At 56.0% G+C, this 16,803-nt stretch overlaps 2 protein-coding genes and 1 long non-coding RNA gene across 4 annotated transcripts; 2 read left to right on the forward strand and 1 right to left on the reverse strand.

Annotated features, from left to right (window-relative positions):
- Window positions 1-1,398: 1,398 nt before the first annotated feature.
- Window positions 1,399-8,724, reverse strand: LOC140608811 (uncharacterized). The gene is made up of 3 exons (XR_012010790.1): window positions 8,366-8,724; window positions 7,690-8,002; window positions 1,399-7,579 (listed from the first exon to the last, which is right to left on the reverse strand). It is a non-coding gene; the product is annotated as an uncharacterized lncRNA (long non-coding RNA).
- Window positions 3,828-8,245, forward strand: HOXA10 (homeobox A10). The gene is made up of 2 exons (XM_072783670.1): window positions 3,828-5,416; window positions 6,614-8,245. The coding sequence occupies exons 1-2, from the start codon at window positions 4,444-4,446 to the stop codon at window positions 6,886-6,888; spliced, it is 1,248 nt and encodes a 415-aa protein (XP_072639771.1). The 5' UTR covers window positions 3,828-4,443; the 3' UTR covers window positions 6,889-8,245.
- Window positions 8,725-13,270: 4,546 nt separating the features above from the next.
- On the forward strand, window positions 13,271-16,525 carry HOXA9 (homeobox A9). 2 transcript variants are annotated; one of them, XM_072783685.1, is made up of 3 exons: window positions 13,273-13,743; window positions 13,921-14,010; window positions 15,117-16,525. In XM_072783685.1, exons 1-3 carry the CDS (start codon window positions 13,431-13,433, stop codon window positions 15,353-15,355), a joined length of 642 nt encoding a protein of 213 aa, XP_072639786.1. In that variant the 5' UTR covers window positions 13,273-13,430; the 3' UTR covers window positions 15,356-16,525. The 2 variants fall into 2 exon arrangements, with proteins under 2 accessions (XP_072639785.1, XP_072639786.1); XM_072783684.1 differs by having other exon boundaries at window positions 13,271-14,010.
- The last annotated feature ends 278 nt before the right edge of the window (window positions 16,526-16,803 follow it).

The raw sequence follows: 16,803 nt of genomic DNA on the forward strand, positions 1-16,803 counted from the left end.
ATTCTGCCAACATAAGGCAACCACAGGAACCACACCAAGTGGGCACCCACACTGTGCTCTCTGCAGCCCAAGCTGTCCCTAAAATCCCAGAACCACCTCTGCTTTCAGGGCCAGAGGCCTTTTATTATGGACAAAATTAAGGATATTGTAATTTAGGGAGTGTGTGAAAAGGCCCCAACACTCCCCCATCAGGAGAGAAGGGCCAGTTTAGTGGTTGGATTTAGAGAAAAATTTAAAGTGGGTTGTTTAGGGATAGATTGCACCTGATTAATTCAAAACAGACACATCACATTTCCCTGGAAATGATGACATTTTTAAAGATGAACAAGAAAAGAATATCATGGATTACAAAAAAGAAAAATGTCTAACCATGCAGTAAATGAGAGAATCAGAGAAGTCCAGAATTTTTGTTAAAGTGGATGTGTGAAAGTAGCTTTTATTTTTCCTCTCTGGGGCTGCAGCCCAACTCCACAACCGGCCAGATAGTTCTGAGCCTGGAAAGCACTGAGAAAGACTTTTAGATACAAATTGTTTCTTGGCTATCTCAATCTCAGTACCTAGTATTTTGAAAAAAAGAGGTGGGGGTTTGGGGTAGTAACAGTTTGTTATTTCTCGTCCTTTGCGAGGGCCTACTCAGAAGGAGGCATCCACTCTCCGGTGAAATGCATCGTGACCCTAGCCAAAGAGCTTACTCCGCTGGCCTGGCCTTTCCTTCGGCTCCAGAGCCACGGGGAGGAGGAGTGTTATTACCCAGGTAGAAATGGACGGTGTTTACTCCTAAATAAAACATGGGCCTTGGGGGCTGCCACAGAACCGCTACACAGGCCTGGATGAAGGAAGCAGACACGGAGATTTTTAGGTCAAAGGCACCCTGAGGGTGAGAGAGAAATTCAGCAGCTGGGAGGGAGACCGAAAGGAAGAGAGGGAAAGAGGGCAAATGGGCTAAAGGAAAGACAGTATCCTGGGGCCGACCCCGTGCTGCAACTGGATCGCTGTTCTTAATCTCTCGGGATGGGGAACCTCGGCAAAGCGCTGGCGATCGATAAACGGAATATTCTATTGAGGAAGTTAACACCTCGGCGTTACAGTCTGGGGAGTGCGGAGCGTTGGGGGCGGTCGCGGATGCTGGGAGCTCCGAGACCAGTTGAAAGGGCAGCAGCATCTAACTTGAGCTTGCGCTGCGTAGATATCTTCTCCACCGAACCGGCGGCAGCAGGCCAGTCCGCGTCCCGGGCGCGTAGGCAGGCTGTCCGGTGCTTGCTGCTCGGCAAGCCCCGCTGGGGGTGGGGCGGCGGTCCACGGCCAGAGAGGAACTCTCACACGGCCTTACACACTCATCATCGTCATTTAAAAAAAAAACAAAACAAAAAAAACAAAAAAGCAAGAAACAGCATAAACTCAACATCCCATTTGGTTTATTACAAGGGGAGAAAAGAGGCTGGAAAAAAACATTCCACTTTCCCAAAGGTCAGTGAAGACCCAAGTGCCAATGCCATGGTCTGCGAGGCTGCAGCGGGCCTTCCACCTCCCCTAAGTCCTTTAAGTTCTTAAAACAGATGCAGTACCAAACTGCCTTACAATGTAACCTTGGTTGGCACCTGCCTGCTCCTGGATCCCATCCAGCCTAGGAGACCATTTGGTCACTCTACAGGGCCCTGACCAGACGGAGCCTGAGCTGCTTACAGCCGGGCACCCGGCTTGTCTTACCAGTCAAACTGGCAGGGCTGCTGAATTCCGGAGAGTCCTGGAACATTCTGGAGGGCCCAAGGAGAAGGCTGTGAAGGGTCTGGGGACTCTTTGAAAATGATGGGTCAAATTGTGGCAATGCCAGATGTCTATTTTTCACAGGATAAGAATCAGAGCTTGGCCTTAGCTTTTCCAAAGGGTCCTTAACTTTCAAAAAGAAAGATGGGTTTTGATCATTGACTTTCACTTTATTTTCTTAGCTTCTACCATCCCAAGCATTCTCTCCTATGGCCACTGGCCCTTCCCTTCCCAACCTACAGCCTTGGGAAGTTGCTTTCTGCCTTTAGTGTGGAGAGGAACCAGACCCTGGCCCAACAGGCCAGCCAGGACTCATTCTTCTCAAGGAACCCCTCTCTCCTTCTTGGGACCTGCTTCATCACTCTCTGCAGAGCTTTCTTGATTGGCATGGACAGTGCTATGGGGGAAAACCCCCTTCTCAGGCAGTCCTCAGCTTTGTGGCATTTCCCAGTAGCACTGCTAAGTGCAACAGTCCCAATACGTTCCATCTTCCTGGAGAGCTGGATATGGACCAAGCCCATCTGGAGAGGGATCCTAGGTGTCTCTGTTCTGAAGCTTTTCCCTATTCAACTTTCTTGGCCTCTGGGCTTCACCAGGTTAGAATTTGCCTTGGTCTTGTTCGTGGGAAGGAGGTGGGGAGTGAAGGACAGTCCCTGATCTCTCCACACAGACTTGATTCGGCTCCGGCTGCTAGTGCAGCCTCAAGATCTTGTTGGAGAGAACTGGTTCTCAGACTCTCTCCCCTTTCTTTTCTCTCCCTCTCTCCTTCTGTTTCTCTCTGTCTTTCTCTATCCCCCTCCTCTCTACCCCAGAGGCCAGTCCGCGGAGCCAGTCACCGTGAGGCACAGGCCGGTTGGGTGGAAGTGGCTGGAGCGCAGTGCAAGCAGTGGTGCGGCCGCCCGGGCTGCGCGCCGAGCAGCCACAGCAGGCAGAGACCGCAACTGCTAGCATCTCAGAAGCCACCGTCAGGGTCCTTCCGCCAGCTCTCCCCGTGTACTCTCTGAGTCTTCTCAGGCTCGGCTTCCTTCTCGGACTAGGTTCACAATGGGAGGAACAAGGCCAAGTGCCTGGCAAAGCACCCGGGATGCAAAGGTCTTTCCCCGTTGTAGGCAGAGGCCTGAGCGGACTGCTTCCTGGGATCCCGGCGTTCAGCGGCCCGTCCAGGCCTCTGCAGGGGCTGGAGCTGGTGCGGCGGGCAGGCCTGGGGCATCCCGGAGAGCTGTGGGCCGCAGGCCTGGGGTAAGTCAGCGACCTCCTGGGCTCCACTGGATCCGGGCCGGAAAAGGTCGCATTTCCTGAGATACGGCTGAGGCCCACACGGGGGCTAGCGCCGTGGGCCAGCGGTTTCCAGTTGACTAAGAGCACATCCCTATGGCCAGGGAAGAAGGAGGCCCTGGTGTCTGCTGAGCAAAGGGCCTGGCCTCCGAACGCTGCTATAACTGGGCCAGGAGCCCAGCCCGGCCTTGCCGGAACGGATTTCCTCACCGCGGGCCTCGTTAAAATGCGCACACCGCGGGAGAGAGGGCTGCCCCAGCCGCGGGTTTGGAGGGGAGGGGGGAGAGGGGAGGGGACGGAGAGGCAGGAGTGTGGTGACACTGGTTCTTGTCATAACCTCCGAGAGCGTGCGAATGCCAAGGCTAAAGGGAGAGCTTGAGGCAGAGATGTCCATCTGCCGCCCCCTCCTCCGAGTGTCCCCCTCCAGGTCTTCGCCTCCGGCCCAACTGAAGACCCTGAAGAGCAATGTTTCTTTCACTTCTCTGAAACGGGGTATAAGCTTGAAAGCTACCCGGATGATGGGGCTGTGGGGTGCCTGGATCTGGCTCTGACCTCCGAATAGGGGTAGGAGAGTCTTTCAGCCAAGGTTACCAGTTGCTTTCACCACCTCCACCACCACCCCCACCACCACCCCCAGCTCGGTTCAGCTCACCAGGGTCCACCGACAGGAGCTGCAGAGAAAGCAAGCCAGGTGAGCACACCAGAAGCAAAGATCCTAACGGGATCAACGACTGGCAGAGGAGAGTGTAGAGGGGCTGAGAAGCCAGGGCATTACATTTTTGGGGGAAATTCTGTGCGGGGTGCAAGGAAAACGTGGCAATAGCCAGCTTCCAGTGCGCGCTGGACCTCGGACACTCTAAGGGTCTTGGTGGCCTTAGGGCCAGGTCCTCCACTTTTGGGAGACAGCTCCAGGTCCCGAGCTGAATGGGAAGAGCCTGAGGCCCCGACAGGCCCCCTTAATGGTTAGAGTGCCTGGAGGGCTAGTGGCTGATTCCGAAACAAGAATGGGGAGCACCCAAGGCGGGCCAGGGTGCGCACCATAAACACCCCACTTGTTAACTGCGCGGGGGCCCAAGGGCCCTTCAAAGAGACCCCGCAGGAGAGCTCGCGTCTGAGCGTGGGCGGGGCTAGCCCAGGGGCCAGGCCCCCCACTAGCACGTTGGGGCAGCCCCCACAGCTCCTGGCCTTTGGGCTGAGGTATTGGGTGTGCGTCTCCCGGCCCATCAATACAGATTACATATTTATATCAATCGTGGGCTCAGAGGGCGCCCTCGGAGAGCGGCCCCGCGCCTACGAAACCAAACTGGGAGTGGTCGCGCGGAAACTCTGGCTCAGGATTGGCTGCGGGCACCCGCCGCGGTGCGGGGGGATTGCTAATCGTATTCAGCATGTTTTGCACAAGAAATGTCAGCCAGAAAGGGCTATCTGCTCCCTTCGCCAAATTATCCCACAACAATGTCATGCTCGGAGAGCCCCGCCGCGAACTCTTTTTTGGTCGACTCGCTCATCAGCTCGGGCAGAGGCGAGGCCGGCGGCGGTGGCAGCGGCGCGGGGGGCGGTGGCGGCGGCGGCTACTACGCCCACGGCGGGGTCTACCTGCCGCCGGCCGCCGACCTGCCCTACGGGCTGCAGAGCTGCGGGCTCTTCCCGGCTCTGGGAGGCAAGCGCAATGAGGCGGCGTCGCCGGGCGGCGGCGGCGGCGGCGGCAGCGGGGGCCTGGGTCCCGGGGCGCACGGCTACGCGCCCGCGCCTATAGACCTGTGGCTGGACGCGCCCCGGTCGTGCCGGATGGAGCCGCCCGAGGGGCCGCCGCCGCCGCCGCCCCAGCAGCAGCCACCGCCCCCGCCGCAACCACCCCAACCCCCGCCGCAGGCCACCTCGTGCTCTTTCGCGCAGAACATCAAAGAGGAGAGCTCCTACTGTCTCTACGACTCGGCGGACAAATGCCCCAAAGGCTCCACCGCCACGGCCGAGCTGGCCCCCTTCCCGCGGGGCCCGCCGCCCGACGGCTGCGCCCTGAGCACCTCCAGCGGGGTGCCAGTGCCCGGCTACTTCCGCCTCTCCCAGGCCTATGGCACGGCCAAGGGTTACGGCAGCGGTGGCGGCGCGCAACAGCTCGGGGCCGGCCCGTTCCCCGCTCAGCCCCCCGGGCGCGGCTTCGACCCGCCACCCGCACTCGCCTCCGGCTCAGCGGATGCAGCCCGGAAAGAGCGAGCCCTCGATTCACCGCCGCCCCCCACGCTGACTTGCGGTGGCGGCGGCGGCGGCGGGGGCTCCCAGGGCGACGAGGAGGCGCACGCGTCGTCCTCGGCCGCAGAGGAGCTCTCCCCAGCCCCTTCCGAGAGCAGCAAAGCCTCGCCCGAGAAGGACTCCCTGGGTAAGCAGGGCGCGCTGAAGGGCCGCAGGCAGGCGGGCAGACAGGCAGACCCAGAGAAGGGAAGGAGCGGAGAGCCAGGAGTCCGCGCAGCCGCCGGCGGGCCTTGGCCCAAGCTGCAGGCAGGCTGACCTTGTGAACTTGCTTTTTAATATTTGGGCGTGGGGACGCAGTAAAAATTCATGTCCTGCTTAGCGCCGCACACCGAGACGTCCTCCGCGCTGGCCTCAGCTCACCCCAGTTGGGGTCGAGGGCACGGACGAGCAGCCCCCCTCTCGTGCATGCCCTTCTCCGTGGCCCCGGGTACCCCAAACCGTGGTCTGGGCCCAGCCTCGAGGCGCGGCCCACGCGGGGGGAGGGGGAGGGAGGAAAGTGGCTCGCCCGCAGATAGCGCGGATGTTTGTAAGGCATCCAAAATAAGCAGCCGCCAGCACCAATAAATAAGCCCATTAACCGGCGAAGTTCGAGTTTACGATCCCCCATGCTTTTTTCAAAGTTGCTGGAGGGGCGGGAATCCTCCTTGCGGGGAGAAGAAAAGGCAAATCCGGCCCGGACGCCGGGCCCCTGAGCTGAGAGGCAGAGAGGGGCCATTTCGCTTCCCCTGGAACTCGGAGTCGCCCAGACTGCATGTCTCTGGCTCCTGGAAAGACGTGAGGGACGGCCCTTGACCCCGAATCCGTTTTTCGTGCCTTCCGCGTGTCCCAACTACGTCCTAGCTCCTCTCCTCATTGGGCCTTAGGCAATCAGGGTACAGGAATGGGACCCAAGCCCCGCTCCTCACCTCCCTTCCAAGTAAGCACCCATGCCCCCAGACTGGGGGCTGCAGGAAATGCTTGTCTGCCTTGGGGCGAGAAGCAAAGAAAGGTGTTAAGTTCAAGATATACAGCCTGCCCTCCCAGGCCGTTCTTTCCGTAGGCTAGCTCCAGACAGCTTTGTGCTAAAGCAGGTGTTTGGAAAAAAGTGGAGGAAAATGTAAATTGGGCGAGTTGGTGTAGATTGGAGGCCCTCTCCATCTTTGCACAAGCCCTTTGGAGGAATTGCTCTTTCTGAGCAAGCCAAAGGAGGGTGGTGGTTGTGCAAAACTCTCTCTGTGTGACTTAGGGCATCCCTCTTATGGCAGAGAAGTCCCAGGTTCACCCCTACGCACAGCCTAGGGTGGCCCCTATTTAACCTTCCCTTCCTTATTCTCTTAAATGCTAGGCAATTCCAAAGGCGAAAACGCAGCCAACTGGCTCACTGCAAAGAGCGGCAGGAAGAAGCGCTGCCCTTACACCAAGCACCAGACGCTGGAGCTGGAGAAGGAGTTTCTGTTCAACATGTACCTTACTCGAGAGCGGCGCCTAGAGATCAGCCGCAGCGTCCACCTCACGGACAGACAAGTTAAAATCTGGTTTCAGAACCGCAGGATGAAACTGAAGAAAATGAACCGAGAAAATCGGATCCGGGAGCTCACAGCCAATTTTAATTTTTCCTGATGAAGCTCCAGGCAATGCCATTTTTTTGTTTTTTTGTTTTCGCTGCCAGAGAGCCGGTCTCCTCCCTCTGTCTTCGGCCTCTGCCGGGAACTCGCACCTGTGCTGGAGCCCCATCCCTCCCTCCCACACTCGCCATCTCGCTGGCCGTTACATCTGTGCAGGGCTGGTTTGTTCTGACTTTTTGTTTCTTTGTCTGTTTGCTTGGTGCTGGTTTACTTGTGTTCTGGGGGAAAAAGCCATATCGTGCTAAATTTCTATAGAGATAAATATTATCCTAAAGTGTTGAGTGGTGACTGGGCTGCTTTGCTATCTTGGGGTTCCTCTGCTGGAAATGGCTCCTGTCCTCCCGGTGGAGCTGGTTTCCTGCGGGGGCGGGCAAACCTAGCCCGGAAGGCCGAGGTCCCATTGTAGGCGCTGAGGTGTCTGGCCTGAGGTCAATGGTGCAAGGAGCCGCCACCGGACTCGCCTGCCTGGAGTGCTGGGCTGTGTTTAATCAGGGGACACAGGCCCCTGGCTTTCTTCTTTCTTTCTTTCTTTCTTTCTTTCTTTCTTTCTTTCTTTCTTTCTTTCTTGGCAAAGAGAAGGGCTTACAGGCATGGACATGCAGGCTGGCAAAAGGGCTTGGCTTTGGCTGATTAGAAAATTGAGAGTCAGAAAGATTAATCTTTCCTTCCTCTGTAAGATATCCCAGCTTTAAAAGAAAAAAAGAAAAAAGAAAAAAAAAAGAACGATCAGGAGAAGGAAACTTCTCTTCCAGTTTGTGTAAGGTCTTGCATTGTGGGACTAAATTATTTCACTTACCTCTGAATTTCCATACCCTTCTGGCTGTAGATAAATAATCTAATGTAGATTTGTTTATGCGTGCGGATTTAGTGGGGGTTTTTTTTATTAAATAATTGTTACCATTGGTAACGCGACAAGCACACCACAATTCTCCCTATCTTGTGGAGATTTTTCTTTCTCATTTTCTTTTTTTCTTCTTCCTCTTTTATTTTTTCCTTTCCGAAATTCACAGAATCCGAGGAGGGCTGGGGCAAGCGGAATAGACTAGAGAAGGGAGACATTGTTTGGGTTTCCTTTATACTGTGAAGTTACATGCATAAAAGGGTCAAACCTGTAGGTGCAGAAAAAGAAAAATTATAAATACAAATCTGTATAAATGTCTATTATTATGAAAAATTGCCAATCTTGTTTTATGCAAATGCATTCTATCGTTATTATAAATGTTAGTTCTAGCTCTATTTACTTTTAAACTTAAATCAGAATAAATTAATATTGTAATGCTGCTGTGCGTGGAAAAAAAGACGATGTTTATGTTCTTATAGAAGAATAAAAGCTGTGGAATGAAGCTTTTTAATTTTACCTCTTTTTTTGACTTCTTATCTTCACCTTCCACTTTATCCCGTCCACCACTTTTACAACAGGAGGACTAGCCCGCGCCCCCTGCAATTACTTTAGGCATCTATTTAAATATTACCTAGACGGTCGTAATTTGTCTGGGCCCTATAGCCCTGGTGCCGTAAGGTTTGTCGGCTTTTGTTCAGTTTTATGACTTGCTAGTATATCTGGATTGTGGCTGTCTTGGACCAGTGGTTTCAGTTGAGAGGGGAGCTGCATAGACAGAGGAGGCCAAACAGGATTTCTTTCGGGAGCCCCAGGGAGGCTCGCAGACGCCGGTTGTTTTGTGGGTCCCCTGGTCTTAGATGACCCCCAGCCTAGAAATCAGGGGAGCAGGCTGGGCCCAGGGCGCGTCACTAGCGTCCGCGGCAGCAGTTAGGTGGACTGCTGCCGGCTGCAAGCCCCCTCCCCCAGCACGGCCTCCCCCACCTGGTCGCCCTCCGCGGGGCCACGCGTTTCCTGCTCGCGGGAGGTGGGGGGGGCGCGACGGCAGGGGGAGGGGGCGCGGGAGCGCGCGCCCCGGCTGGCTGGCTGGCTGGGAGGGAGAGAGGGGGAGAGCGAGCCGCGCGGGGAGCGAGCGCCGGAGGCCGCGACCAGACCGGGAGCCGGGCTCGGTGCCGTCCCAGGCGCTTTCGAGTCGCCCGGGGCTGCGGCCGCCTGGCGCCGGCTCGCCGAGGAGCAAGATTTGGGGAACCAGCACGCACACCGCTCGCTCTCCTTTCTTCTCGCTTTTCCCCTCTCCTTCCATTTTCCTCTCTCTCCTTTACCTTCCTTCCCTCCCCGCCCCCCTCCCAGATTTACCGTACCGGGGCCGGTGGCTTCTCCCTCCGCGACGCCTTAGCGGCAGCGCGGGACACGCAGTGGCAGCGCGGGCGCAGGTTGGCAAGGGGCCGGGCCGGGCGCGATCGCAGGGTTCTCCCTTGGCGGCGGCGGCGGTGGCGGTGGCGGCGGCGGCGGCGGGCGAGGCAGCCCCGCGCGGGCAGCACCAGAACTGGTCGGTGATTTAGGTAGTTTCCTGTTGTTGGGATCCACCTTTCTCTCGACAGCACGACACTGCCTTCATTACTTCAGTTGAAATCGTCTCCAGGTACCTGTGCGCGCGGGGGCCGGGCCGGGAGGGGCATCCGGGCCCTGGTCGTGCCAGGCCTGCGGTGGCAACCTCGGCTTTTCCCGCGCAGGAGCCTCGTCCCTGCCTGCTTCTCAGCGTTTTGCCAGGCTGTTGGCCGCATTCCCCATCCCCACCTGGCCCAGAGCAGGTACGGTCAGGTTAGCTGCTCCTAGGCGGACGCCAGGGGCGTGGTAGGGATTCTGGGCCCCGCGCCATTCAAGGTCAGGGGCGCCGGCTTCCATCCTGGGCCTCCCCCCCCTCCCCATCCAGGTCATTCTCCTGCAAGGCTGGGATCCAACCAGCTCCAATCCAGGGCAGGAGATCAGGAAAGATCCCTTTGAGAGAGACTCAGGCCAAACTAGGAGGGACAGAGCAGAAAGGGGCTGGGATCCTGGCCTTGTCACTTACCCTTCTCTGTGTAAGCTGCCCTCTGCTCCCAGGAGTCGCCTTTGACTCGTTTCTTCCGTCTTTTATTTCCTCCTTTCTTCCTCTTTTTTCTTTTTCTTTATCCTTTCCTTTACTTCTTCCTTCCTTCTTTCTTTCCCTTCATTTGTCTTTCATGTTCGGTCTCTGTGCACCCAGTTTTCTATCTCCACTTCCTGTCTGCCCATATCTTCCTTCTGGTGGGACCCAGACCTGGCTTGGGGAGAGCCTGGGGCCGTGGTCTTATTTTTTTCTGCGTGCTCAAGTTGGGGTTGTAATCATCTGCCAAGGAAAGGCTCGCGTGGGACAGCTGTCGAGGGCTGTGGATCTGGGCCTGGTGTGTCGCTGCACAGACAAGGCCTCGGTTACGATCACGACCGGATGGCGGCGGCCTTGCGTTCTTACTCGGCAGGTCGGCAACACAGCCTAAGAGATCCGGATGAGGGGGGCATTCGCAGCGTTTTTGTGTGTCCACACGGAGGGCAAGGAGGCCTTCGCCAGCCTCACTGGGCACCTGAGGCTGGGACCTGGGCTGAGGTCATGCCAGGCTCCGTGGAGCCTGACTATGCGGGGAACTCCGCCTGGAAGCTTCCTCCGCTTTCCCAGGCCTGCCTGCGGGTCCCAGCCCTGGCTTTAACCGCGGTAGGGGAGCCCCGCTAGGGCAAAAACTGGTTGCTTGTTTGCCAGTAGCTTCTCCCAGGTTCAGACTCTGTTAGAAATGGCATCCTTGGTTCGGAATGGGTGCTGGAGAAAGGGACCCTTCCAGCTCCAGTCGGCTTCAAATAATAGGGGAAAGGTGTCCTAAATGCTACAACCATTGGATTACAAACTTGAGTCCTTGTTCCAAGTTGTAGTCCACAGTTGGAAGGCAGTCGAACCATTCTTGGTCTGGAACAGAAAATAACTTTCATCCCTGCCTGCTCCCCAAATGCACACTCGTGGGGCCTTGAGACTCATGCCCACTGAGCTGTGTGTGCTTCCCTTCCCAGCTCTGGCTGCCGGCCCTGGAACTGTTTCCATTGCTCTGCCTGCGGTTCTCTTATCTGAAAGGCCAGCACACCGCTTTCCCCTCAACTCCTCTGTGCCATTTTCCGGACCAGAGTATTGGATTTGTTTAGAGGCCAAGGTTTTAGAACTCTCAGGCGAAAAGAGGCGGTTTGTAATTACATCCATTTATTATTTTTTTATATACACACTCAGTCCCTTGCATTTCCAAAATAAAAGCTGACTCCAAAGCCTGAATATTTTCTCCCCAAGTCTCTGGACTGACGAAGAGGTAATATTAGTTTTTGTGTGTGTGTGTGTGTGAGATTTCTTCCCTTTTAGGCACCAGTAAGGACTGCTTAACACTCAGCGCCTGCTAATTACTTGGTAACTGTCCTATTCTGGGGACTAAGGCTCTTTAAATAGCCTTTCTATATATTTAAAAAAAATACTACTAATAATTCGAGTCTTCTCTGGGCACAAAAAGTCAAAAAGCAATGAGGGGAATCCAGCCTGCTTGCAGACAATTGCAATTAGGAGCGAGGTTTCCTCCAGGGTTAATGTTCCTTAATGAAAATCTCAGAGGCACCCGCGAACTGCCCAATATTTGGGATACTCCGGGATGCGGTGGGGGTGGGGATCAGGCGGAGGAATTTACAGGGAAAGGAAAATATTAGGGGGGAGGAGGCTGAGGCGACCAGGACCAGCCACGTCGGAGTTCACTGTGTCGGCCACTTCCCTCTTCCGGCGAGAGCGGATAAAGGGGCACCCGGTTGGTCTCCGCCAGGCTTCGCAGCCTCGGTCTGGGGGAGAGCCTGGCGTTCGAGGGTCCCTGTCCCGGGTAGGGATGTATCAGGCTTTGGGGGAGGATTACTGGAACTGCTGGGGAGCATGAAGGCAGAAAAGGAGATGGAAGCGCCCTCGCCGCCCGCCCTCGCCGCAAGGGAAGTGGGCTAATGAGAAACACACTCTTGCAGGCACAGTGTTCACACGTGAATTTAATTACCCCGTTTTTTGGAGTCGAGGCTTTCCGTTCGGATTTGGGGTGGGTTTTTTTTTCTTCCAACTACCAGAGGCCTTTTAATTTAACCCTGCAAGACTCAGGGGTGAGAAATGCCCTCCTCAATGTGGCCAAGCTAAGGAATGGGATTAAAGTCAATGCCCCGTGCCCCTCCCCGCTTTAATATCTAGCCCTGGACTTGAGCTGCGGTCGCCCAGCTTCGGGCTGTCCGGCCTGGTGAAAACCGAGGCGGGGCCCGGGGCAGTGGCCAGAAAGGAAGGAAGGAGGGAGCCCTGAAGAACCCATCCTGGGCGGCGAGGCCGACCGCTCCCGTGCGGGCCTCGCAGTTCCCGGAGCCCCGCGGTCTGTGCGGCGGGGCTGCCTTCTCGCAAGCCGATCTCGCCCTCCACGGAGGCTGCCTCGTGGGTTTTTTTTTTTTTTTCCCTGCAGGCTCGGGTTGGGGGAACGCGACAAACTTGCCGAGCTCAGCGTGAGGGCCTTTGGGGTCGAGGCACAGTTTTGGGTCTCCCGCTGCGTTCGCCTGGGTCTCCTCCTGATTCCCCGCAGAGGACTCGTCGGGCGCGGGGGCGCGCGGGGGCGCGGGGCCGGGACCGAACCCGCGGCACAACCAGGCCCTCCAACCCTTGGCTGCTGGGACGGCTGGCCGCTCCTCGGTGGAGCGCTCGCTGGAGGCGCAGCGGGCGAAGCTAGGAGCTAGCTGCCCGGGTGTCCTGGGATCCCATGGGGGCAGATTTCAGGGCCCCACAATAGGCAGTGCCCTCTCCAGGGCCTGTCGCTGCCCAGCGCACTCGGGCAGGGGCGGTGGTGACTCAGTTTGGGACGGATACTGCGTTGAATTTGACTTTTCGCGGCCCGTCCGGGGTAAACTCGCATCTCCCGGGACTGCAGGGATTATTTACAGGGAGCTCGCCGACCAAACACAACACTCTAATTTAACCTTTCCAAGTCCTCGTAAATTTTTACAGCTGGGAGCCACGGCGAAGCAAACGAATCTGTGGGTCGTTCCCAACTTTTCCACCGGCCTGTGTGGCTTCTGAAACAATAACTCCTTATGAAATATCATAAATATAGATTTAAATACAGTAGAGCGAGAATGCGATTTGGCTGCTTTTTTATGGCTTCAATTATTGTCTAATTTTATGTGAGGGGCTCCACTGGCCGCACTCGCACGCGGGACCCGCGCCTTGCTGATGGCGTGATTAATTGTGATATAAAATAGTCCGCTTAAGAAGTGTGTGTCTGGTGGTGGCGGTGGGAGGGGAGGGAGTACAGAGGCAAGGCCAGATTTGATCTTTTAATCTTCGTTGGCCACAATTAAAACAAACCCGATCGTGGAGCGCCGCGATCCCTTTGCATAAAAACATATGGCTTTTGCTATAAAAATTATGACTGCAAAACACCAGGCCATTAATAGCGTGCGGAGTGATTTACGCGTTATTGTTCTGCCGGGCGGGCACGTGACGCGCGCGGCCAATGGGGGCGCGGGCGCCGGCAACTTATTAGGTGACTGTACTTCCCCCCCCCCTGGTGCCACCAAGTTGTTACATGAAATCTGCAGTTTCATAATTTCCGCGGGTCGGGCCGACCGGCCAGGCGCGGGGCACAGCGATGGCCACCACCGGGGCCCTGGGCAACTACTACGTGGACTCGTTCCTGCTGGGCGCCGACGCTGCGGACGAGCTGGGCGCGGGCCGCTACGCGCCGGGGGCCCTGGGTCAGCCTCCCCGGCAGGCCACCGCGCTGGCGGAACACCCCGACTTCAGCCCGTGCAGCTTCCAGTCCAAGGCGGCGGTGTTCGGCGCCTCGTGGAACCCGGTGCACGCGGCGGGCGCCAACGCGGTGCCCGCTGCCGTGTACCACCACCATCACCACCACCCCTACGTGCACCCCCAGGCGCCCGTGGCGGCGGCGGCGCCGGACGGCAGGTACATGCGCTCCTGGCTGGAGCCCACGCCCGGCGCGCTCTCCTTCGCGGGCTTGCCCTCCAGCCGGCCTTACGGCATTAAACCTGAACCACTGTCCGCCAGAAGGGGTGACTGTCCCACGCTTGACACTCACACTTTGTCCCTGACTGACTATGCTTGTGGTTCTCCTCCAGTTGATAGAGAAAAACAGCCCAGCGAAGGCGCCTTCTCCGAAAACAATGCTGAGAATGAGAGCGGCGGAGACAAGCCCCCCATCGATCCCAGTAAGTGTCTCCTCCCTTCAGACCGGCCGCCGCCTCCACGCCGGCCACCAGGATCTGCCAGCCCTTCGGCTTTCTCTTGAGCCTGCCTTCGCCTGCGCCGCCGGGAGCCTCTTGAGCAGGGGCCGGGAACCAGAAGTTGCTGTTTAGGATGCCTCGGATGGGGCCCCAATTCCAGAGAGCAGTGACAAGCCGGCTACCGGGTTGAGGGGGGAGGGGAGGCGGCTGCTGCGGGATGAGAGAGAGAGAGAGAGAGAGAGAGAGAGAGAGGGCGGGGCGGGCGCTGCCGGCCAAGCCAAGACCAGCCGCCCCTCTCCCTGGCTGCCCGGTACCGAGACAGCAATACTTTGGGCCGTTCTTCGAAAGCAGCTCGGCAGAGAATCTTTTGTGCGGCTAGATTGTCCTGGAGCGGCGGCAGCAACTGCAGCCTAGACCCTGGAGAAGGCGGCCGATTCCCTCCACTTCTTGCCTTCAGCCAGTGGCGGCGTAAATCCTGCCCAGGATGAGGCTGTAGGCGACCGGGCCACGGTGGTCCCCTTGCCAGATTATTCAAATACACTGGAGAAGTGATCCGCGCCCTTGGGGCGCGCGGTGAGGGCTGCCGGAGGCTCCCACGGCCTTTCGGGGAGGTCAAAGAAGGATTGGGGAGAGAAGGAAAGGAGGGGAAGGGAGGCTACACACAGAGACAGTGTGTATGCGTGTGTGTGAGATAGTGAGAGGGAGAAGAGAATATGAGTGTTACAGGAACACAGGGCAGCGTGCTGTCCCTGTGCCTGGCCAGAAGAGGATCTATTTCCAAATTTCACTCCTTGCACAGTGTGCAGAGGGTGGAAAGAAGGAGAGGAAACGGACCAGGGGACAGAGGAGGAGAAAGGAGGGTCTCGTGAGGGAGGGGGAGGCCGAGGTTTTACTGCGTGCGATTGTAAGTGACCGGTCCTCTGTCTGTCGGCCACAGTTCCATTGTGTACGGGTTCCGCTGCCCTTCCCTAACCAATTCCGCAGCATCCTGCGCTTTGGCCGACGACTCCAGGAGGTTCCCTGGCCCCCAGTGGAGGGGGGAGGTGGGTGCTTCTCCTCGTTCTGAACCCCCTTGTCTGTCTCCCTCGCAGGCAACCCTGCTGCCAATTGGCTCCATGCGCGCTCCACGAGAAAGAAGCGCTGCCCCTACACCAAACACCAGACGCTGGAACTGGAGAAAGAGTTTCTGTTCAACATGTACCTTACCAGGGACCGCAGGTACGAGGTGGCCCGACTGCTCAACCTCACCGAGAGGCAGGTGAAGATCTGGTTTCAGAACCGCAGGATGAAAATGAAGAAAATCAACAAGGACCGGGCAAAAGACGAGTGATTCGAACGGAGTTCATTTAGAAAAGAGAGAGCGAGCGAGCTAGAGAGAACGAGAAAGAACTGCCCGATCCCTTCTCCCCCCCCCCCCCCATTCCACCCCAGGCCTCCACCACCCAGCACAAAGCGGCTCTAAACTCCTGGCCTCCTCTCCCCCTGGCAAACCCTGCTCTGGCCGGCTCCTCCGCCTGCCGCTTTGATGGAGGAGGTATTGTAAGCTTTCCATTTTCTATAAGATGAAAAAAGGTGGGGGGACATTAGCGCTGATGGCTGTGTGTGCTGGCTTGTATATATTTTTTAAACAATCTACCTGTTCCTGACTTCAAACAAACAAACAAACAAAAAAACTACCTTTTTATAATGCACAACTGTTGACTGGCGGGCTGTATAGTTTTTAGTCTGTGTAGTTAATTTAATTTACTCTTTGTGTGGCAGAGCGATCTGCCCAGATACTTGAACACTGTGTTTTATTGTGGTAATTATGTTTTGTGACTCAAACTTCTGTGCTGGGTGATGCACCCGTTGTGATTGTGAAAGCTTAGAATTCAATTTCAACTCAGGTTGTTGATGAGGGAGAAAAACAGTTGCATAGAGTATAGCTCTGTAGTGGAATATGTCTTCTGTATGACTAGGCTGTTCACCTTTGACTGTAAACTAGCTGTAAGGATTTCTCAGTGAAATAAAATTTTAAAAGAAAGAAAGTGTTCTCCAGGATGCATAGATTCATGGTTTTTCTCTTCTTTTGAAATGTGGGCATTTTAGTCTCTACATGCTCTATAGACCTGTCTTGTCCATTGTATATATAATCCACATATTAAAGAAAAAGTAATCAGACAAGCTTGAATATTGTTTTTGCACCGGATGAACATTGAGGAAATTCGGAGCTATACATATGTGCAGAAGGTTACTACCTATGGTTTACATTTAATTTTAATTGGGGGGGGAATGAATGCTTATTGTAATGGAGTTAATTTTATTGATAATAAATTATACACTATGAAACCGCCATTGGGCTACTGTAGATTTGTATCCTTGATGAATCCGGGGTTTCCATCGGGCTGAACATACACTGTATATTTTGCAATATTTACCTCAAGGCCTACTGACCAAATTGTTGTGTTGAGATGATATTTAACTTTTTGCCAAATAAAATATATTGATTCTTTTCTATTTATTTCGGGTCAGCTCTTTGCACCTTTTCCTCTGGGATCAGGGGAGCGTGGGTAGAGTCTCTGAATGGGGGCCAGGCCGGGCTGGGTTGGAGGAGGACAGAATCTGAATTTTACCTCCTGCGGGCTTTTGCAGCGGGGACCTGCGGCAGCCAGCTGCGCTCCCACTCCCGCCGCCGGCTGCCTGGGCCCGCAGCAAGGAGCGATGAAGGAAGGCTGGGAAACGAGGGGCAGCCAGGCCTAGCTCCCGGGGTTGACCTGTCCCATTTGCGGGGAGGCCCAG

Source organism: Canis lupus, chromosome 18 (assembly GCF_048164855.1).
Source record: "Canis lupus baileyi chromosome 18, mCanLup2.hap1, whole genome shotgun sequence".
Classification (NCBI taxonomy): Eukaryota; Metazoa; Chordata; class Mammalia; order Carnivora; family Canidae; genus Canis; species Canis lupus.

What these genes read in the sequence shown, in the direction of transcription:
- HOXA10 (XM_072783670.1), top strand. Translation starts at nt 4,444, where the DNA reads ATGTCAGCCAGAAAGGGCTATCTGCTCCCTTCGCCAAATTATCCCACA. An exon ending in GCCCGAGAAGGACTCCCTGG is followed by an intron (nt 5,417 to 6,613) that starts GTAAGCAGGGCG and finishes CTTAAATGCTAG; the next exon opens with GCAATTCCAAAGGCGAAAAC.
- HOXA9 (XM_072783684.1), top strand. Translation starts at nt 13,431, where the DNA reads ATGGCCACCACCGGGGCCCTGGGCAACTACTACGTGGACTCGTTCCTG. An exon ending in CAAGCCCCCCATCGATCCCA is followed by an intron (nt 14,011 to 15,116) that starts GTAAGTGTCTCC and finishes TCTCCCTCGCAG; the next exon opens with GCAACCCTGCTGCCAATTGG.